The sequence below is a fragment of the Bombus bifarius genome, unplaced genomic scaffold (assembly GCF_011952205.1).
Source record: "Bombus bifarius isolate JDL3187 unplaced genomic scaffold, Bbif_JDL3187 scf7180000007966, whole genome shotgun sequence".
In the NCBI taxonomy this organism is placed as follows: domain Eukaryota; kingdom Metazoa; phylum Arthropoda; class Insecta; order Hymenoptera; family Apidae; genus Bombus; species Bombus bifarius.
Genome location: NW_022884352.1, coordinates 7,850,101 through 7,874,814, shown reverse-complemented (window position 1 = coordinate 7,874,814; position 24,714 = coordinate 7,850,101). Strand labels below are relative to the sequence as shown.

The 24,714-nt window shown below is 37.7% G+C and overlaps 1 protein-coding gene across 2 annotated transcripts in view; it reads right to left on the bottom strand.

Annotated features, from left to right (window-relative positions):
- Positions 1 to 24,714, bottom strand: part of LOC117205224 (zinc finger protein 423 homolog) — a 136,577-nt gene that overhangs the window by 77,923 nt on the left and 33,940 nt on the right. For both annotated transcript variants that reach the window (XM_033443419.1, XM_033443412.1), the window contains exon 4: positions 5,644 to 5,715. In XM_033443419.1, the coding sequence (XP_033299310.1) occupies positions 5,644 to 5,715 (72 nt within the window). The remainder of the gene's footprint in view (positions 1 to 5,643; positions 5,716 to 24,714) is intronic.

Genomic DNA, 24,714 nt, shown 5'->3' with positions numbered 1-24,714 from the left:
AACGTAACGAGGCAATGAAGCTGGTAAAAAGAAGAAAGGAGGATAGAAATGTTACGAACGAGGCACGTTCGCGTTAAAACCCCGTAGCGAAGTGTAAACCGAGCGACACACGGAGGTCGATTAATCACGAGCGACTAACCCTTTTTGTTGTCGATCCAACCCCTTCGCCTTAGACATCCCCAAAATGCTGGAATTGCAGTCGGAGTAAGTTAATCCGACGATCGTGAGGATCGACTGTCCATCCGGGGCGCGGATAAACATCCGAAATGAATTCCAAGGGGCGGTTTCCAGGACAAGAGTGGAAGGGGGTGGGTTACTACCAACAGGAGGGTTAAATTAAGAGTGGAAAGAAGGGAGCAGCTTGGAGCGATACGCTGAACCGAGAGAAACCGAGTCGAACGTTCGTAATGCGACCAGCTTAAACTTGCAATGGGTCTCTGGGGTATAAAAGGAAAGAGAAAGAAAAAAATTGAGAGGAGGTGGAGGGTTGGATTGGGTGACTGACTGGCCGGACGTTCGGCAAGATACGACATATCTATGGGATTAGGAGTTGCTTACGAGTTTGAAGATGGTCGCTTGGATGTAGAATTAATTTTTGTTTCCAGCGGAAAATTAAAAAATTCAGAATTATCGAAGCCTGAGAAGGTAAATCGAAGTACGTTTCCTATCAAACGTAAAAATCGTAGTGAAATCTTTCACTTTCTATTTTATTCGAAGATGGTATCCCATTGCGGGTAGCCATCCACATGTTATATTACTATATCACTAAGCTATAATATTTTATCAAATGTCCTACTCGACAAATTGTAAAATGTAAATAAATAAATAAAAAAAAAAAACTTTCTATTTTTGTATCATCCGTTGAGAAAATAACTGTCCGCTCAAACAAGAAGACCAACCAACGTGTCGAAGCCAACCATTATCTCAAAATTCTTGAAAATCTCGATTCGTCCAAGTTCGAGATACCAGATCGAAGTATTCTCTTCTTAGATCATCGCGTCGAGCTCCAACCATATTCTCAGAATCATTTCACGAAGCTCAAACCACGCGACACCGTTCTGCGAAGCTCGGACCATTCTCCGTGTTTACTCGCAATCTGCGAATGTCAATTTTCCTAAGTTTCGTTTTGTATCTTGTTCGTAATCTATATTTTGCATCTGTGTAGACAGAGAATCAATTTCTCATAGGAAAGCACGAGTCTGAAGAAACCACCCTCGGAATCTAAATGGCTATCTTGTTAAACGTGAGAGGCAGGCCAACGAAACGTGAAGCAATTCTGAACAATTCCACGCAACGTCCCGGCCCTCAAGTATTTTCTACTTCCATTAAAACGCTGAAAGAGGAATCATTTTTCTCCTATACAGAGTGTTAATTTTAACTCGAGCACCTAAATTATTTCTGTTACTGTTGAAAGTAAGAAAAACGACCAAATAGGACGTACATGATTTTAAGGTGTACATTTAACGATAAAAAAGGTGGTTTTAAGGCGAAGGTCATTTTAACAGTTTCTTCAAGATCATTGAAATATTGTACAGGTAATTCATAAACTAATTCATAAACACCAAATGCCCACAAAAATTGTAAAGGTAATTCACCTAATTAATTCACAAACTTCAAGTGCCCAAGAAGATTAAAAAGATAATTGATAGACTAATTCACAAATTCCAGAGGCCCACGAAAAATGTAAAGCTAATTCACCTAATTAATACGCAAACTCCAAGTGTCCATGAAGATTAAGAGTGTAATTGATAGACTAATTCACAAACACCAAATGCCCACAAAAATTGTAAAGGTAATTCACCTAATTAATTCACAAACTTCAAGTGTCCATGAAGATTAAGAGTGTAATTGATAGACTAATTCACAAACACCAAATATCCACAAAAATTGTAAAGCTAATTCACCTAACTAGTCCACAAACTTCAAGTGCCCAAGAAGATTATGAAGATAGTTGACAAACTAATTCACAAATTCCAGAGGCCCACAAAAATTGTAAAGGTAATTCACCTAACTAGTCCACAAACTTCAAGTGTCCATGAAGATTATGAAGATAGTTGACAAACTAATTCACAGACACCAAAAACCCACAAAAATTGTAAAGCTAATTCACCTAACTAGTCCACAAACTTCAAGTGTCCATGAAGATTAAGGGGACAATTGATAGACTAATTCACAAACACAAAATATCCACAAAAATTGTAAAGCTAATTCACCTAATTAATCCACAAACTCCAAGTGTTCATAAAGATTAAGAAGGTAATTGATAGACTAATCCACAAACACCAGTAAGAGAAGCGACAAAATAGGACGTACATGATTTTAAGGTGTACATTTAACGATAAAAACGATGATTTTAAGGCGAAGGTCATTTTAACAGTTTCTTCAAGATCGTCGTATTTTTCTGTCTATTAACACTAACCTTGTGAGTCCCGGTCAAACAACCTGTTTCAAAATTTAATTGAAAATTCTACATTCGTCGTTATTTCTTTCGTTCCTTTAACTTTATACAATCCGATTAATCAATTTCTTCATTTTCGATGATATAAGAATTTACATAGAGTCGGACGAACAAAAACCAAACAACGACGAACAATTTCGAATTAAACTTCGAAACGTTAGTAACGTCAATATCAATATGTGTTTTACATAAAGAATGATCGATAGAAACTAACCCCTAGAACTGAAGTTACTAAAGGCAAGAGAAACAAGGTAAATCAAACCACTGTGTCCTCGAACCGTCTTATCGATCTTCCAACCTTGAAACTCCAAATCCTGTATCATCCTCCACCTCCTTTTCCTCCTCCAAAAAGAAAGATGGAGACAGAGACAGAGAGAGAGAGAGGAAAATAGAAACGGAGCCCCGTAAAATGGAAACGTGGACGGTGATGATAGATCGAACGCGGAGCAATTCTGGACAAAATTGGACGCGTTTTTAATGGAAGAAGCGGCGGCGATGGCGGCGGAAAACGGTGCAGTTGTTTGCCGGGCGAGCAAACACGACGGCACTTCTCGAGGGCGTAATCGAAATTGCGGGTTCGACGTCGACGAACGAGTTTCCGCGGAATCGTGATGCGACCACGGTGATTCGATTACCGTCCAGAGCAACACACAGAGATTCCAGCTTTAGTTTCGTTGGTTTGAAGAGGAAGTTGCTGCGGGATAGAGGAGAGACAGAGAGTGCTGGCCCGTGAATAAGGCTCGAAGAGGAGGCAAGGGGATGGTTTTGCCTTTGGCCGGCGGCGGCTATCCCCGGCTAGCTAACGCACTCCTGGGAAGACATAAATGTGTCCCTTTAGTGGCACACAGCCTCTCGTTTCGCGTGTCCTCGCCGAAAAGCTGCGGATTCTGCCACCCTCTGCATCAAACTTTCCTCCGTGCGTCGTAGAAACGCGTCCAAAAATTTGTTTTACCTTCTTCCAATCTTTCTTTTTACGCGAATCCTTTGCCCGCGATTTTCGTCCCTTTATCTTGGTTTTCGTAAAAATTTTCCAAATTCTTTGAGGACAATTGTTTCTGACAAATTCATCCGCGCGCGTTTTAAATCTTTCATTGACAGCTTCGTTTCTTTATTACAGTTTGCGCGGGATTAATTTAAGATTAGAGTGCTACTTGTTTTGAGAATTTTTGAACAGAATAATTTGGTGCTATAAAAAGCGCTTTAGACCATTCGTTGCAATCGTCAGAGCGAATTTGTTAAATATAAGTGTGTTGAGAAATGTTCCGTTTATTTCTTCTCCAGGGGAATTATTTGATATGCTCGTTTGAATGGTGTACAGGGTGTTTTAATCCTCATTACGGAGGTACTCGTTCCTCTACGTTAATGTTTTATTTGACGATTGGATGAGTTGGAACCTGACAAACAATTTTTCTCTCTTCGTCCTCTTTCTTTTCCTGGCCGTAGATGATTTAACGAGTTTGTTTAAAAAGGTATTTATCAAATAGGTATTTTATTCTCTCATAAGAAACTTTCATTCGCGTTCGTGATTTTTCACCACTCGACACCCTTTCGTAGCCAAAGTAACTTCCTAAAGAAAAATCGATCTACCAAGCTATCTACTAACAACCTGATTCACACACAAAGTATTAAATACTTAAATATGAATAGTTCCATCATAAATAGAAGATAAAACCTACCAACTACGTGTTACTCACAGAGATAAAAAAATCGTAAATACTATCGCCTATAATTATTATCCGCAGGCAACGTTAAATCAGATTTAATTTGTTCGCTGGTAACAATTAAACAACTTGAATTGCTATTACAACGTCACGTATTCCGGCGTTTATAAATCACTGTTCCAAATCAATCAGACGAAATAGTTAATTGTGTCTGTGACAATATTCCTGCAAGCTGGTAATGGACTTGGGAGATTGGTCGAGTAAAACCGAGTCAAACCGAACTGGGTCCTCTGTTACTCTGCATGTAATCGAATTACGTAAGCGTATGCACGTCGAATTCGTGGAAACTCGTGCCAGTATAAACCAAATCTGCAGGAAATTTTGCAGTTAGTCCCTCGAGTCTGATAAAAACCCTTACACCTGCTATCAGAAGATCGCATCCAACGTTTACAGCATCCGATTGATATTACGCGCAAGGAGCAACATCGAAACGCGGCGGAATAAAAGCGAAAGTTCAAGGTTGGAGCTGGTGAAAGTCGGATAGTAGGAAACTACAAAACTTGTGAATTAGAATGCGTAGGGTGTCGGCAATATGTTCAACGATAACAGATTACAGATTCGTTCAACTTGACTTTTTCTAGATCGAGAAACTGCGACGTGGATTATAAAACTGCGAAAGAACGAATACGAACGAACCGCGGAATCTGAAATTGAAAGTTTCGAGTCTGTTCGAGTTGGGAGATTTTAAATTTGGAATACCTCGGTTTTGGGATAATTTTAGGAATTGTAAGTATACTAGCGAATCTCGTACGACGATGTTGAACGTTAATACGTTAAAATTCCTACAATTGCGAGTAAAAAGATTTGAATATTCTATAAATAATACTAAAAAAAAAGGACAAAAATCACAGAGTTGTCAGGTAGAAGATTCAAAATTGCATAATTAATTCGGGACTAACTTTAGATCCTAATTTCCTTCAAATTCTCAATCCCTATATTCCACTTAATAAAATACTTATTAGTTGTACAAAAATTCTATTGAATGCCAAACATACAATTTCTTATCTTCTTTTCCTTTTACCTACGTTATTTAATATTTGAAATCTACATCGTGACGATAAACAAAGAGAGATACGACTTCCATGAAATTTAAAACGGTTCACATCGTTTCATCGTGTCACCAGTTTAACCCTAATTTTCGTCTGAAATCGTAGGGCGGAAGAATGCAGGGGGATTCTACGAGCCGATGTCCGTCTAAAAAATTCACCCCCTCGACCCGAGAAAAACGAAAGCGAGAAACAGAAAAGGGAGGCTACCCTCTTTATCGCCGTAGCTTTCTGCTTGTTAGAATCTCCTCGAGTTCTCTGAGATTTTTATGGGTCACGAGACTGTTTAAGAATCTCTGCATTACCCTCTCTTTCGTCCTATCTTTCATCGACCGCCGATCGTGTCAAAATTTTAAGTAAAAAATCAGATACGTTTGATAAGAGTGAGAACAATTATACGTGAAACTTTAAGACTCACCGCTGTCGAGACTGTTCTGATTCTCCAGATCTAGTCCTTGAACTGACGATGGCCTTCCTTCTTGTGCGTACTCTGAAACAGAATGTTTCCTTTTTAACGATTTTTAGTTTCCACTCTATATTTTTCAAATAATTCAATTTCCCAAACGCGTGAGATTCGTAGACAATTGTTACTTTCAATTCGACATCGATATTTTTCGATGAATTTGGTTCACCAGAATCGGAAGCTTGCACAATAAAACATTGAAATATTGTACAGGTAATTCATAAACTAATTCATAAACACTAAATACTCACAAAAATTGTAAAGGTAATTCACCTAACTAGTCCACAAACTTCAAGTGCCCAAGAAGATTACAAAGATAGTTGACAAACTAATTCACAAATTCCAGAGGCCCACGAAAAATGTAAAGCTAATTCACCTAATTAATACACAAACTCCAAGTGTCCATGAAGATTAAGAGGATAATTGATAGACTAATTCATAAACACCAAATCCACAAAAATTGTAAAGGGAATTCACCTAACTAGTCCACAAACTTCAAGTGTCCATGAAGATTAAGAAGATAATTGATAGACTAATTCACAAATACCAAATATTCACAAAAATTGTAAAGCTAATTCACCTAACTAGTCCACAAACTTCAAGTGCCCAAGAAGATTACAAAGATAGTTGACAAACTAATTCACAAATTCCAGAGGCCCACAAAAATTGTAAAGGTAATTCACCTAAGTAGTCCACAAACTTTAAGTGTCCATGAAGATTAAGAGGATAATTGATAGACTAATTCACAAACACCAAATATCCACAAAAATTGTAAAGCTAATTCACCTAACTAGTCCACAAACTTCAAGTGCCCAAGAAGATTATGAAGATAATTGACAAACTAATTCACAAATTCCAGAGGCCCACAAAAATTGTAAAGCTGATTCACCTAACTAGTCCACAAACTTCAAGTGCCCAAGAAGATTATGAAGATAGTTGACAAACTAATTCACAAATTCCAGAGGCCCACAAAAATTGTAAAGGTAATTCACCTAATTAATCCACAAACTTCAAGTGTCCATGAAGATTAAGAGGATAATTGATAGACTAATTCACAAACACCAAATACCCACAAAAATTGTAAAGCTAATTCACCTAACTAGTCCACAAACTCCAAGTGTCCATGAAGATTAAGAAGATAATTGATAGACTAATTCACAAATTCCAGAGGTCCATAAAAATTATACAGTTAGTCCATAAACTAGATAATCTATAAATTCCAAATGTCCATAAAAATTATACAGTTAGTTCATAAACTAGGTAATTCACAAATTCCAAATGTCCATAAAAATTATACAGTTAGTTCATAAACTAGGTAATTCACAAATTCCAAATGTCCATAAAAATTATACAGTTAGTTCATAAATTAGGTAATTCACAAATTCCAAATGTCCATAAAAATTATAGTTAGGTCATAAACTAGGTAATTCACACATTCCACATGTCCATACAAATTACAAAGCTAATTCATAAACTGATTCACCAATTCCAAATGTCCAAATTTTAAAAGAATTGCTGTAAATGTCATAGTCCAATTTACCTAAAAAGTACGTAAATTGCAAACTCGCAATTTCTACTACGTGTACGCCTTTTCATACTTGATAAATTAGATTCTTTGAAGAGTACCGACGTCGAATTAAAAGCAAACCAATATCAACGGTACAATAAAATTTGCCTCAAAGATCTTCGACCATTGTTCATCCCCGCTTCTCAGGATTCTTGTACAATACGCATATTTACAAAGTCCTCTCGCCTATCCATATAATCTCAACTGGATAAAAATCTTTCAAACCATCCTTTATCCCTGTCCTTTTGCTCTAACTATGATCGATACACGGTGTAACACAGAGAAAAGAAAAAGGAAAAAAAAGAATAAAAAATAGAAGTATCCGATCGCGAATGCAGAGAAGAAAAGAAGGGCGTGGGGATATCGGTGGTTGTTTCGTACAAGTTACGCTTAAAGTTGCGCATACTCCGGTGGGAAATTTGAATTTTGGCCAGTTTTCCTCGACCAGCTGGCCCAAGGTGGTTCGGTCTCCTATGCGCAGGAATGGGCTATGGGAGCCAATATCACCGGGGTATGGCTCCCATGGGACCGTCGCGGCTCTTTTCCACCCTTTCTCGTATTATATCCATCCGTGTAGCAGAAAGGGTCGAAAGCACGCTTACCGTGCCACCGTCGTGTATCTAAGTTCGTTCCGCTCGATCGCCCGAAATCCCATGAAATTTCAATGTGCACCTCCATTAGCCTCTGTATTGGCTGGAATTACGCCACTAGATTTTCGGGACTATAATAAAAGAAGGGAGCTGTAGAAAAGCTTAGATCACCTGGATGCGAGTAGCCAAATTGGCCGAGTCTAAGTTTCAATCGTTTCTGCGCTGTGATTTCGGGCTATGTATCTAATGTTATGATTATGTATCCAGTATATATGAATGTTCAATCTAATATTTGTCGTCAAAATATTCTTTCGTTGCAGCAATCGACGAGGCAAGAAGAGATGCGAAAAGAAATTGGAAATCAAAGAATTTCTTTATGCAAGCTGTCGAGGAACCCTATTGCAGGAATTAATTAAATTTAATTACATTAAAATAATTAATAGAAATTAATTAAATTTCATTACAGCAAAGGTGAACGAATCGCGGAATTTGTCTCCTGGAATTTTTGTACTCTTTGTGGATGAGTGAAGAGTTGTTCGAAGTTGAGATGATAATTGTATCAGTTGAAATGTCAAGTCGAGGGTTGGAAGGATTTGTAGATCGGTAATTAATTGACTGGAGTGTTTTCTTCTTAAGAAAAAGGATTATCGAAACTGAAGGAAATATTGAAAGGAGAAATTAAACGAATTAAAACAACTTGAAATAATATTAAAATAAGGCCTAAGTATTTCCCCTATTTCTCAATATTGCTAATTATAATTTGCGTAAAAATCCACTTCATAATATATGACTCTCGTATTACTCTAACAAAGAAGAATCACAGAGAGATAGGAACCGAAAGCTGCAGAAACTTGAAGAATCCAACATCCGCGTCACAGACTGGGGCATATGCCCAACAACAGACCGATTATCATCCTAAGCTCTTGCAAAATTCAAAAGCGCTCGCAATTCGCGAATATCGATAAACTCTTCAGCCAAAAAGCTAATAAATGAAAGTTGCACAACTAAAAACTGAAGCTCCAGAAACTTGAAAACGTCTACAGATCCGTTCCTACGGACCAATCATCGTCCTAAACTACTTCTTTCGATTGCAAAAGCATCGGCAATTCGCGAATATCAACTTTATCCTCGGAGGGACGAGGAAAAAGAAAAGAGATATCCACGAGGACGCTGGCGACTGCGTTTCAACGTAGAAAAGTTGCTTCGAAAGTTAATTGTTTATTCGAAAGTGGGAATAATTCATTGATAAGGGAAGAAAGGAGAATCGCAGGGGCAAAAGTAGCAAGGAGAAGGTGTGCATTCAAGCTTGTGGAATTATCATCGCTCATAAGTCATGGGCGGCGCGAAACGTTGCAGCAAACGCAGTTCGTGGTTTCAGAGAAGAGATAACTCGTATAAATAACCCGGAAGTCCGCGGTGTACAATAGTCTTTTTTTACGAGTATGACTTTTGGGAGTTCCAAGGCCGCGCTTGGGACACTGTTGGTAATCAGTTTGTCGTTGCCACCGAAATATACTACGTGAACGACCAGAGAGAACAGAGAACATAAAAACAAAACAAAAAAAAAACATTTCACTTGGTGGAATTTTAGATTTCTCATTACGTTATAACGCAGGATACGCGCTCGCGGTTCCACTGGAAAACTTTTCGATTTTTCGAGCCATATTTCTTGCTATTCTTTTGCTTTCTTTCATATAATAAATATGTCGTACGATATAGTTATATAGCGTCATGTACACTAATGATCATAAGTACACTTATTCTGTCAAAGTTATCGAAGAACTCTATCGAATCTCTCCTCGTTCGATATTTTACATTATAACCGGTTAACTGCGCTATTTAGTTTTAGAAATCTCTCATGGGGTTAGGTCACGGAGCGCGTGAATAAATACAAGCGACGACGAGTATACACGTCAAACGCACCGAAATGAATTTTTTGCTCGATGTATATACTCGTCAAACGCAGTTGACCGGACAAAGAACGCACGACTCGACCGAAATAAAAGATTCGTAATAAAATAGCTAAAGAGCACAAGCAATAGAAAATGTTCAATTTGTACTAAACATCGTCGGTGGACGGTAAATTTTTGGATAATTCTACGCTGTGATGAAAAGACCCTTATCAGTATGTCACGTTGACGGTGGCAACAACTGTCTTACAATCCTACTGATTTCTCCATTAAACCTTCCGCCTCTTCCCTACCGCTTGTTTTTTCAAATTACAAATATTAGCAAATTTTCTTCAAATAACTTCCAAATAATTTGCAGAAAAAAAAAAGAGAAATTCGTCGAACACGAAGCCCTGTCAACAAGGTCGAAAAATAAGTTTCTTTAAGCCGTCAAAGGAGGACTGAAAAGGACTAAGGTACGCACGATCGACACAGTTACGATTGTCTTTGCGCCAACACGTATAAATTTCGGCGGCGCTCGAAGCTGTTGGGAACCGGTTTTGGTTTTGTATTAGCATGTAACTCCGGCAGGAGTTGAAGTTGCGATGGCTTGTGGGTGGCTGGGCGAACGTAGGGAGGGTAATTACCTCCTTGGGGAGTCCCCCTCCGTTCGCGTAGCCGGCAATAGCCCCAGCACGGGTACAGAGGCTTCCCACTGCTCCCAGTGGTCCCGCGGGAACGTCCCAGTGACTCTCATACTGCTGGTTCTCATTCGACCTAAATTGGATTTTACCAGAGCGCGCGCGCGAGCGAGCGAGCTCACCCTCGGTTTTCTTTCTTTTGTCGCTTCGGTCGATCGTTTTAAGTGTTGACAGGACTTGATAATGAAGATCAGATTAGATTTCATCGGAGATTTTTCTTTTTTCTGAAAATTATTTTTCTCTTTAATATCGAGGCTAAGATCGATTCTTTTGAAGGTCAAGGGATTGGAAGTCGGATCGGACTTTTTGCAATTTTATGGAACTTCTGTGAAGATTAAAGATAAAGGTAGATTGAATATTACAGATTGCATTGTATGAAATTTTATGGAATTTCTTTGAAGATTAGAAGGTTGAAGGTTCGACTGGATTTTTACGAGCTTTCATTTTTCTGTAAAGGTTAAAGAGTTGACAGTTCTATCGGATTTTTTCCTGGAATTTCTTTCAGGACTCCAGCGTGGAAAGTCAGACTGGATTTCATGGAATTTCTTTGGCGATTAAACTGTATCGTTTCGGGAATATGCGCGGAGAATTTCTAAATTTCTATGTAGAAGAATGAAAGATTTGTTTTCTGAAGTGATGGAGGTAACTGTGACAACGATGTTAACAGCGAATAATATAACGATGACAGTAAAGATCATGATAATGACGACGATGGTAATACTCTAGCTTGATGGTAATACGACTGTTAATACTCTAATAATTATTGCAATAACGATAATATGGAAGTTGGTGATTATGATGTTAACAACGAATATTGAAAATAACGATGATGGTAATGACGACGACGATGGTAATTACACTGCTACTGGATGATAATAGCAATGGTGATTCTGATGATAATAGTACTGAAGCTAATTGATGATAATTCCAATGACAATGGCCATGGTGATTACTATGTTAATAGTAAATATTGAAGATAATAATAGTTGCCGTATAATGATTATGATCATTCACGTGGAGTAACGCGACGATCGATCATATTGAAGACTCAATCGCGTTTTTGGCTTAATACGGATGATAGGAACTGCTGAAACAGCTGTACGAACTCTCGATCGCTATCTAGGTGATATAATTAAACAGATATAATAAATTAGAACTCACGATTAGAGTTCACGATTCGAGGTACGGTTTATGATATCGCCAGACAGTTTCGTGCTTTCCATTCGAGCCTTGTCAGAGAGTTTAATTGCCGGGACGTCTCGTGACGGACATTAAATTCGAATTACTTAAGTCTGGTTAGCTGGTTTTATTAATCCTCGTCGTGACTCTACGATTATTCCAAACGAGATATTTTATTAATTATACTATGTCCAATTTCTAATTTATCACAATCGATTTTTCTATAAATGATTAACGTTGCTTTCATTTTGAAAACCAGGCTGGGATCACCATTCGCCTGAATCTACCACACAGTTTCAATATAAACAGCGTAAATGAAGTTCATAATAGAAGACATTCTTTGATTTTCCTTATTATCTGTAATTTTTTATTCGCATAATAAGAGTACATTTGGATTGAATTAGACAAGTAGATTCACTGGATCATCGTTATCATTGAATTTTTTATTTTTGCAACTTGCTTTCCAGCTTCGTAATTTCTGCGAATTTGCCAGGAACGAATGAGTACACCAACTAACAATTGCTACGAAGATCGCTAACGATCATTAGATGAGGACAAGATCGCCCGAGTCGGGTCAGCGAAATTGTTGAAACAACTGAAGGGACGCGCCATATGCGTCAGTAGAATCAGACATCTTAGCGAGACACTAACTAAAGTTCCCTTCCAATAGATAAAGTTTATATAACCCTGAAATGATAAGTAGCGGGACAATTTGGACTGGACATTTCACATTTACGCTTTCTAAGCTACAATGCTACTTTTTAAATAAATTACGTTATTACGTATCTCTTCATATCGTAAATTTACGATAAGTTTGAAATTATTTCAATTGAACGAACAATCTGAAATAGATGTATTGGAAAATATATTGTTGTAACGATAATAATAATAATACATTTTTTTCAGCCTCGTGGCCATGAAAAGATCTACAATCGTTGTTCTTATTTGTCTTACGCTCTAAACAATGCATCCTTCTCATAAGTAAATTCACATCTTATACGTTACATATATATTTACATTTCCTCTTATCAGACTATTTATCATAACTTAGTTATCAACCTAGCTATTGCCTACCTATCCAATTATACTCGTCTAACTCTTATTGCCTAGCTCTTATCTGACTATTTACTATTAACCTGGTTATTAGCCACATATTCACCTGACTGTAATTACCTATTCCTTATATAACTCGTGACTCTAATTCCTTTCCTTCCTTTTTGCTCTCCAGTTTTCTTAACCAGGCCAAAGCTTTCTCTTGTTCTTACTAACGACTAACTATCTCCTCTGTACTGACTACCTTCCCTCTTTGGTTCCCCGCGCTCTTCTCACGCGTGCTCTAAATTTCCAAATTCGTCAAAATTCCCATCGGCTCCATCCTAACGTCTATTCCATCTCTCCAACGAGCCCATACTTCGCTGCGCTGATAATCGCTCGCTCCCACCCTTCCCCTCTGTTCAAGTAGCTGTACAGCCTTTAAGTATTTGTACCTTTGATTATATGGACAGCGTGTTGTAATTTTCTATTCAAAAAAATATGTATATATGTGTATGTATAGTATGAAAATTACAACATGTCCTGTACTATATATATACATACCATATATATAGTATGAAAATTGCAATGCATTTTGCATATATACATGTACATATCATATAAATATATAAATATCATATCACATAGATATATACGCATACATATAAAAAAATACTCGGATTAATGTTTAATGTGCAGTCTGAACTGGCTTGCGTAAGACGATGGTTAATGAATATGATACGACTGAAGGATAATGGTACAAGCAGGCTAAAAATGATGAAAATCATAGCCAACGGAAACTGGGCAGCTAATCGAGAGATGCTAACTCTTACCTGTGAAACCTTAATATAGTCCAAAATAGACGATGTGTTGCGTCGCATATAATTCAGTATCCAAGCACACCTAACATTCTAAACGCTATGCATAAGGCAGCAGCCAGAATAATAACAGAAACATAGCGAACGTGTCGAGTGTACGGCATTCTTGCCGCAGGAAACCTAAGGCGGCTGGAATTCCGAAGAAAACAGCTCTCCTACGCGGCGACCATATTCGCAACACCCAATAACCTGGTGCATAAAATATTACTAAAAGAGTCCACCAGTTCTCGTTACGCCGAAAGACCACCTGCAGCCAACCTATTTCACATAAGAAGTCGGAAATTCTTGAAAGAAAGCAACACCACACTCCAACAACCAACTAGCGCAGTAGAGCATCGATTAACCGAGCCTCGATTATCTGAATCAGCGTTGCATCGTCGCTATCACAACTAATTCCTCGAAGTGGAATGATTATTACTTTAAAAAATAAACTTTCGTCACATTCACCGTAAATAATCACTATGTACTGTACATGTATTTTGTATATACATGCAACTGTTTTTTTTTTTTTTTTTTGTAAAAGAATATATACATATCTCCATATGTATGTAATAACTGTACGTATATTGTTACTTCGGAGTTTTTTGTCAGAAATGAATCACTATTTTACGTTATTATGTACATTACGTTTGAAATTAAATCAGTAATGCTAATGTGTTCAATAAATAATTTTGGGGCAAATTCCTGTATTTGTCAATTGGGTAAGTACATGCATGTTCGATTATCCTAACGAAGACGTAAAAGACAAACAACTTACAAGAGCAACGATAACAGACGAATGGAATAACTTGTGGCAAAAGCACAACGTAATAATACAAATAACCAGGCCCAGTATAGTTCGCTACGATGTTACACAGTCGCAGTTTAGCGAAGAACAGAACCCGCAACCCCGTGAATACTGCAACATCCACGGCACCTTCGAATATCTACCTTGCTATTGCATCAAAACTGTAAGTTTCCTGAAAGAAATAGATCCTTAACACCTACTAAGATCTTTTGCCTGTGGAAGTGTACAAAACGCTAACTAACTAACAGCTAATTAGGGAATAGCAAATTAAGCACGTAAATACCATTTAAACATTCGTAAATCTATAGGATACATGTAATCGTATACTGTAAAAAATCGTACAATGTAAAATAACAAGAAAAAGAAACAATGCATACTATGCTCGTGACACTCCCAAAATGAATGAATATCGTGTCAAAGCCGAGTTCGCCGTGTAATCTTTCAAACCATCAAAAGACCATGGGACGATAAGAAATTCATCGATCCAATTTATTACCCAGCAATCCTTTGAAACCGTTAGCCAGATTGTGCCCGTCATTGATAGAAATCCTACAATATCACGAAGACACCCGGTGTACAGTGTGAACTGTACATGTCACTGTTAAGGGCCAGGCCAGTTCCCCAGGGAACAGGGCAAACAATAGCAATAGGCTGGCCAGAGCCACCCTTCGGCATCCTACGAGGACGTCCTGCGTGCCTAGTGTGTTTCCTTCGACCTTCGTGACCTTAACAGCTCGCGATAGAGAGAAAGGAGTGCAGGCCAAGGGAGCAACGAAGGAGAGAAGAGGAGAAAGTATACCTTGGGGAAAAGTTTAATTTCTTTCTGAGAAAGATGGCTGTTCCTTGTACTTCGCCACCGCACAAGGATCGCCTGTTTTTCTCGTCTGTATGCAACCGGACGAGATTGTAGTGGCGTGTCTGTATATCAAGAGGAAGACGCGCGAGTGTATACGTGTGCGAGTGGATACTGTGTGTGTGTGTTACACAGATATAGATACCGGTGGCTTCCGTAGGAATTAATTTGGCCGGATGTCCCTGCTGGGACGTCTCCGTAGACCCGAACCGTTTGCCCGCGACGACTTTTCGAAACCAAGCAGCTCTCTCTCTCTCTCTTTCTTTTTTACGCGCCAAAAACGAATGATCCCGCGGATCGTTTGGGAGGGAAAAGCGTCGAGTATATTAGGCAGCAGAACGTGGGGTTCAACCGGCGACGGGGCGATACAGGTTTTCGCAGAATTTAACGTCACATTCTCCGAATACAATTTTTTAACCAGATAACTGCGTCTGACAAGTACACTCGTCATACAAAATAAAAAATTACCATTTACATTATACGTCGTAGACTTTAAGAAACGGACTACCGTAGTTCCTCATTGCGCGCCAGAAGTGAATAAATCGTGGGTCGTTTGAAACAGAAGAGTGTAGTTTTAAGTGCATCAAGTAAGTTTTTCAAGATCGTTGCGCACTTCTCGAGACGAATGACGTGTCTCTTGATAAATGAATCGTCGCTAGATTCGACAAGGAAGAGTGGTAAGAATATCAGGTGAGTTTTTGAAGACCGACAGGGAATGTTAGAAGATCTTGTGACACTCTTGTGATACGATTTTAACGAGGATAACTAGAAAAAAAAATGTGCCACGTTAGAAGAAACGAGATCTACCATTCACCTCCTTGAAGTTTCCCAAAATAACCAACGAATGCTCGTTCGCCGGAATATTTCAAAAACATAGCAAGATCGATCCTGGCGAAATTTCTGACGGTCGAATGTATCGCGTATATCGATCGAGCTCATAGTTCACGAGAAGATACGAACCATAAAGCGGCGTACACACCTGCGTATCGTAAACATAACGTCGCGAGACCGTAAGTTCTCCCTCGGTTGGCTCGACGTAGCCGATTAGTCGAGGAATTAGCGCGAGGTAGCTCTCGAAATTATTACACCGAGCAGTGCCTTCCGACGTGCCGCTCATCCAACGAAAGGGTGCTCCAGAGGGTGCTGCGCGACCCCTCGCCTCTCTCCATTCTATCTATCGGCGTGGGGTGCGCCGTGCGAGGGTGATTTTTCGCGAAATCGAATTGCACCGTCGATTCAATAACGCCACGGCCGTTTCCTGTTTGTTTCGAGCAAACAAAATCGAGCCCTGGTGAAATTTGTGCAATTGACTGAGCGATCATTTGAAAACCAACCTATGTTCGGCCGATGTAGTTGGTTTTTTGGTGCGGATTTTCATTTCTGTTTTAATCTCTGTTTGGCTGTTTCATCGGCTGTAACGTATCGAACGTGAGATTTTTCGTATTAGATCAAATTCTAATACGATATGCCGTGATACGAAGGTCAGTCAGATATAAACCGGAGTTTCTTCGCAACTTTATATTCCAGTAGAACGCTTAGCTTCTCCATAATGCTTCATCCCCGAACTATGGTCGCAATCTATCAAAATTTCAAAGACCTTTGTGCCGCCCAGGATTAAAAATTTAATATAATTACGCGTTATGCAACCAATGACAACACTGCTTTCTCACTCATTGTGCTAGCTACGGAAAAAATGAAAAATAGAGCTCTTTAAAGCAGGCCTATCTCAACTTTCACACAATCCCGTTTTGACGAGTATACTCGTCACGAAGAAGTGGCGATGTTTGGTGTTACGACGAGCTCTGTCGGTGATAAAATTAAAAAATAAAACGGTCCTTTCGTTGCTACTTAATTCTATATTATAACAGCTACGCACACTCTGTGTTCGACGAGTATACTCGTCATCGCTTACCTTTTGCTATTACCTTACACATTTTAGCTACACGTTTTTCAAAGTGATTGAAGAAGCCTGGCATTGCCATTTAGCGAATAATTGGTAAGTAGAATCGATTACGTTTTGTTATTTGTTTCGACTAACGAGCATATGCGAAGATTATAGAGTAGCAGTTCTTGAAGAAGATTTAAAAAAATGAAAGTAGAAACAACAAGAATATCTCGTCTAGGAATGCGTGTTACATCTCCGAAAAAAGAAAGTAGCAGACAGAGGAAGAAAATCGTGTAGCAATTTCTCTTTGGTCTTCTTAATTATCGCAACATAAGGAGAATGAAATACGATGGAAAGATACGAAGAGGATGCTACGTAATGTACTACTCGCTTGAAACGCGTAGCAGCCGAAGGAGAGAAAGATTAGCATAAAGTTAGCAAAGCACCTGATACGTATATGTTCGCGCGAAAGTTAAGTTGGCTCGTGCTACCGGCCTTCAAGTCCCCAGATACTCCGTTCTAGCTTCGTCACATTTCGATAGCAGCTTAATACCGTATTCCGGAACATCATCGACACCACCGTACAGTTTCTCGCTCTTCACGAATTTCTCGGGTATTATTCTAAATTCACGAAAATGAATCTTTCACGTCCGAAGTTATTTATCCTGAAAGGAGTTTCTTATTTTTCTGTCTAAATTTATGAAAATTTCACGGGGGTCGTTACATTGAAATTTACGGAAACTACTTCTACAGCGCGGAAGATTAACATCATCCACGCTACATTTTCTTCGTCGTGATACATCTCCGGATTTATCTAATGTATCAAATTTCGAATATTATTTAAAATTCGTGAAAATTAATCTTTGACTGGAAAGATACTCTTGGTGAAGAGTATCTTATTCTAAGTTCATCGTGTTCTTTAGAGATTCTTTTAATTTATGAAAATTAGTTTCATAAGCAGAGGGAAATCATCGACGCCGCAATAGATTTTCTCGCCTTGCGCCCTGATATATGCGTTACTTCAAATTTATTAAAATCAATTTTTAATTTAATAGTTGTCGCAATGGAATTCTTATTCTGTGGAATTTCGTATGAAAATTACTCCTGCAATTCGGACCGTTTATTTCGAAAAGACTGTAAGACTCCATTTTTTGAAAAAATTGGGAAAGCGAGAGATCTACATATACTTTAACGTGGAATTTGTATTTGTGAATAATTTAGAATTTAAATCTTAAAATACTGGTTTATCGCAGTCAATTGAAATTTCGTTGGTAAATGTAATTGCATAATCATCAATTTTGAAAGTGGTGTGTACCCGTATCCTGCAATCTGTAACCTGTCCAAACAGTCGAGGAGCCAACATAATCAAAAACAAATGATAGCGAATATAATCCTAATCTCTGTATTTAACATAATATTGCATGTACCAATGTAAACAAGTTGTTTAAACACAATTCGGTAATGTACTTGTAAATTATTATTACATTTATTAAATAATCATCACTATTATAATTTAATTAAATCCTTTGAAAATTATTTATCAACTGGATAACAGCATTATAGTTTTATATTATAGTATTATAATAATTATATCGTACAGAATTGCAAACCTAAGATTAAATGGATAATCTCTCATTGTTGTTAGAGCTTGTTAACGAGACAGGCATGCTCACCGTGGTTTAACATAAAAACATAATAATTTCAATTCATTTAGTTTCATTCGATTTATTTTCAAATATCGTACAGATACCTATAAACAAGAACGGACCAAAACACAAAACAGAGATTTTAAGTAATTAAAATTCAACGAACCGTGTAACTCAATAATTTTGAAAATGTCAGTTCATTCGTAATCCTGAAAAAACAACACTGATCTAATTGATTCTGAAAAAAGAAAACCATTTGTATAATGAATTTGCATCTACTTGAACACACAGAAACGTGGACAAACTAATTATAAACCTTATCAGGATTTTTCCAATCGATGGAAACGCAAACATTTCGATATTTCGCTTACGCTTTGAAAATAAACGATCCAATATAACAACACCTACGATAAATTAAAATCAAACCAAAATCAAACCATCAAAAATGTCTTCTTTACCACCCTAAAATAAATTCCACGATTATTTAAAATTTAAAAAAAAAACCCTTGTTTAGCCCTTGACTCCGGGATTATGTTTCATTAGAGAAATGAATTTCTTCCTGATCGATACATTTTACGTTCGTGAAAATTAGTTCCTACAACAGAGCAAATTGATGTTTCGTTAAAAGTGCACGTATATGCAATTTGCCATGCGACGACACGAATGCTGGTATTATTAATTGAAGACTTAGAATTTCGCGTGGGCTTCGATACTCCCACATGTTCGTCCTATCAAATACCCACGCGTCAACCCTCTCGAATGAAGTTTAAATTCGCCGATCAGGGGAGACGCGACGCTTTGAAATCCGATATATAGCGTGCGTGTGTTAATTAGCCTGTGCTACTACAGGATTTCTGAAATTTAATGCACGCCATCGGTGATAATTGATACACGAAATTCATCGTAAATTCTATTGCCACTTCGAAATTTTCGATTTTAAATTGAAAAAAAAAGAAAAGAAAAAAACCTCCAAATCACTGGAATATCTATGCTTTGAAATTTAATACACAACACTGGTAATACGACTTGCCATAGATAAATGAATGTACCGTTCTTTTTTTTTTTTTTTTTTAATAAAAGACATTCTATTTATTTCTTCTGTTCTATCTATCTATTTATTTATTTACGAGAAGAAAGTAGCCATTATAAAAGACATAACAGTATATCGTTACATTTCCTTGATCCCTTGCTTACAAAGTCAATATTAAAGAAGAGAATTTTAGCCGCAGGGGTCACTTTTGTCCCGGGGACCTTAAGCGCGTAGTTGAATCGGGCACCGTAGCTCGGTTAAATCATCAAATTTTAACCTAACTTTCTAACCTAACCTAAATCAAGGGCAAAGAGACAATTTCCATCAAGAAACGGCTGACAAAACTCGCTGACTAGCTGGAAGACGAGATGTTGGAGCAAAAGATGAAACGATGAGATACGAACACGATCTAGAAGGAGGATCGTTAGTATGGCCTCGGGACACTGACTCGTTCTAACCTTTATCTCCTCGAGTTACCAAGTTTTACCGCGGAAACTAAAGCGGCTCGACAACGGGCACCAGTGCCTTGAAGTTATTAGCGAGCCTGGGAAACTTCCTCCAGGCTTTCTCATTCGTTTACGCCCGCGAATAACAGGTGGTAGTCCATCTCCCTTCCCTCTGTAACTTTTCACCGAATCGGCTGTCTCCTTTCTACTCTTAAACACTGCTTATCTCCTATAATTGGGTTTGTCTTCCGTTTGATTTATTTATCTGGATTAGAAGAATTAATCGCGAGTTGGAACATTATTATCGCAACGAAATTCGAGTGCCCCGTTTCTCCTTGAATCTTGTCAAAATTTTCATCCTGGCAATCCCAGCTTTTCCGACTCTTGAATCGCTTATCTGCTACAATCGGATTCTTCTTTCATTTCGAAGAAAATTGTGATTTGAATTACGATTTCATATTTGAAATTATCATTACGATTTCCTTACTTGCATTAGAAGGATTAATTCCGAGCTGAAATATTTCTACCCTAACAAACTCGAGTATCTTCTTACTTGTAACTAATTTTACGACTAATTTTTCGTGAAGAATACGTACGTGTCAACTCGAATCCACAAGTAACGAATAGACAGCGGATTTCGTGTACCAATGGTACATTTAAAAGTACGAAAGTTCCGTATCCTCGTATTCGCGTTGTCTTTGTCCTTCGACTCGTCGAGCACGGAGTACGCGTGGCTGTCGTGATATAGAATTAAGTTGCAGCGAAATATCCGTCTTCCGAATCCTCGTTATAACGCGAAATCTTGCCATTTCTTCTCGACGAGTATACTCGTCAGGAACAGCTAACCGGTTCATACTTTTACGCTAGCAGACGGCAGGAAACCCATCAGTAAAACAACCGATTCCTTTAATCAGCACGCATCAATCTGATAGAAACGATACCTTCGGAACCGTCGACGTGCTCCATCGAATTGCAATTGCAATTGCGGCTACCACGAGTTTACCACCGTGAGTACAATCGCATTAGATATGAACAGGGAGCACCGGTGCCGGGAGAGCGAGTTTATAATGATAGAATGGGAATGTCTGGTCGCTCGAGACCGTATCATACTTTACCACTATAGCGGGCTAGCTGTTTCACACACGGTGTGTCGCGGCACACGCATCGAAACGCAAATGGGAAAAGCGGGGGAAAGGGGGGAAGGAGGAAAGGGTGGCGACGGGGGTGACAAAGTGCATTAGAAATCAGAGATCAAACAGTCAATTTAACTTTGATCGTGCCGCTGCCCCACTGAAAGTATTCTACTTTTGCGTTTGCTTTTAACGTTTTTTCATTCGCAGATGTTATACTTTAACACAATTCCAGGTGTCAGAGGTCGTGAGAGCGTTTGAACACATATAGAACATTTTTGCGGATATGTGACGCTTAATGAGAAACAACTGCCACGATTATATCGATAACACATATGGACATTTTCTATGAATACGTGACACATAATGAGAAACGACTCTGTCATGATTATATCCATATAATATGATACTTGACATTTTTTATGAATAAATTTGAAACGATTGTCACGATTATATCGATAAAATATAATGCTCGTAGAAGTCGACGAATACGTCGTAAAATACGTAATAAGCAGCGATTATCGACGATTATATTGATAAAATTTTTAACGAATCGGAAAATGTGTATAGGAATTGCAAGATATTTACTGCGGGAGAATAAAAGAATATTCTAACACCTTTTTAAAGGAAATATGCGTTATATTAAGTAACTGTTATAAGTGCATCTGCGATTATCACAGAAAAAGAACTACATCTAATTGAATCGCAAAGTTATGAACCTTGTGACAAAGGTTTTTATAGGGCTGTTTAATTTTTTAATGGCCACAGGTCAATGTATAAATCGTTTCTTATAACGTTGATTCCATTAATTGGTTATAAGCCTAGCTTCGGACTACTTAGAATATATTGGTATCTAAAACATCCACGATTCTGACATAGGAAAAATGAGGCATGTCTTTCATGACTATATTGGTAAACTTTGAAAAACTATGCATACTGAAGATTTCTCGCAAATATAAAAATAGAAAAATATTTCAACTCTTTCCATGAAGCCTACTCATTAAACTGTTCATTGTATCAATGAATTATTCGTTCTATTAATAAGCTTCATTATCTTTAATGAGCTACTTTTTGTATTAACTATATGCTGAAAACGATTACTAATATTTTAACGAATTTGTATGGAAGAAAAAATATCTTGCAACATTTATATGAATTTCCAAAAATGTCGTATAAAATACGTAACAGATTTGCAAATATTTTGTAGAATAATTATTGGAAAGCTTTCGAGATTCGCTTCACGCGTATATTTCAACAAACTGTTTAACTTTCGTTCGATCCAACATTGACGTAGTCTCCCTCTAAAAACGATATTCGGATAAAACAAAAATAATGTTCAGAGTGCTACCTATCGTATTAAGTTGGAAAATAACAAACGTCCTGAATAGAAATTGGTTTGAGATGCGAAGGAAAAAGAAAAAATGTTGCAAGTTGGAGAACGTAACGTGACAGGGAACCCGTAAAAAGGGAATATCAACGTTCGTTGGCGCTGGTAAGGGTGTAATTACAAAAGCGAAATACGCGCCTGACGATGAAGAAAATAATTACGCCGAGATGCGGAGATTAAAAAACCATGCAATTTTTGCGCCAGGAATTTTTACACGCTGGCACGCGGAAAGCTGGTCGAATAACGCGAGAGTTGATTTACAACTGGCACCAGAATGTTTCTCGTAGCCGCGTAAAATACGCGGCTGCACTTGTATTTATGCACGGCCGTTCGTTTCGAATTTCGTTTCGTTGCTACCTCTGTTTATCGAGAAACAATTTGATAATGAACAGTTTGATAACGAACGGTTTGACACTGATCATCGCGAAGTTAAGCGTTATCAATAAAGGACGTTCAAAGAGAGGTAAATTGTGGTGAGAAACGAAAATTATGGGCAAACTATAGATTTGAAGAAAATCAACTTGTTATTGTTGCTGAAAATTGTTATTTTACTATGGAAGGATTTAGTCTTACTATAAAGAGAGAAACTCTTCTTCGTCAACATACTCGTCACTGCATAACAAACGTTGATACACACAGACGATAAAACTAATTCGAAGGATTTAATTTCCCTGTACAATATTACGTAATATTCTGTATAATAATACAGAAAAAAGATTTTTGCCCAGAAGTATCTCGAGCGAGTAGAAATACCGATTGCTGCTCAGACAACATTCTAATTTCACAATCCTACTGATTTTGGGAAATTACAAACAAAAAGAAACGGATTAAAGCAAAAATTTATAAGAGAAGAAACAGCATAAGTTTCCGAAGAATGAGTACTTTTTCGATTGAAAGTATGCAAAGAGAGGGGGAATGCTAGACTTTAACTGGAGAAAAAAATTATTAGGAATTTGTATATTATAAAAAAATCAATATGTAGACGAAGATTATTAGAAAATTGATTTTATGCTGTCTGTAATAAAATCATCAATGACTCTAATTAATATCCATGATTTAATAAGAGTTCAAACTAGCACACATATGTGAAACAACGTCACACTCCTATACGTAATATCGTTCACCATTGTTGAACAGCTAGGTGTTGCTGCAAGCGAAAATTTATGATCATTATTCCAGCTCTGGACAGATATGATCATGCACGTGCACGAATTTAGGTTTGTATAATGTCCCGCTGTGTAATTTGGAATGTATCATGAGATCACATATACAGTGTCGTGTTTATGTAACGTCACAACTATGATTTCAAGCCTGTGAAATTAATTCACAAAAGCGTTCGCCACGTTTCTCTATGCGCTCACTGTGATTCTATTCTTTGCCCAGCCTTTTTACGTACGCGTTTGTACATAGCAGCGCAGGCTGCGATAGGACGAGAAAGTCAAAATCAGGTTCGTAAGAGATTCATTATGAAACAATAGACAATAAACAAAATCGTGTAAAATTTGATTTTCTTCCGTACAGCATTTTTAAAATATTGAGTATTTAATACTAGCTAAAGATAACAGTTTTCTTTCTTGAATCCTAACATCTATTGTAGACGATTGCACATTTCCTTTTTCAATGTTCTATCAAATTTATTAGAAATCTTCCCATTCAGGTTCAGATTAAGGAATAACGTCTATCCAATAATCGATATCTTACTTTGAAACCAGAGGTCCAATATAGCAGTTACCTTTTTTTGGAAAAATGTTACCGTGTGAAAACTAATTTTTATTTCAACGCAGGCAAGTTATCGACAAATTTGAAAGAAATCTAGCAAAAACTGAAATGATTATAAGTCTTTATTCTAATTACGAGTAATCATTACGAATGATCAACATTTTTTTCAGCTACCAGTTACCATTATCGATGACGGAAATTTAATTTTGATTAACAGTAACCGATACAAATGACCGGGGTTGTTCTTGTTCACCAGTAACCATTATCGATGTCCCGAATTTTATTTTGGTTATCGATAACCATTAGA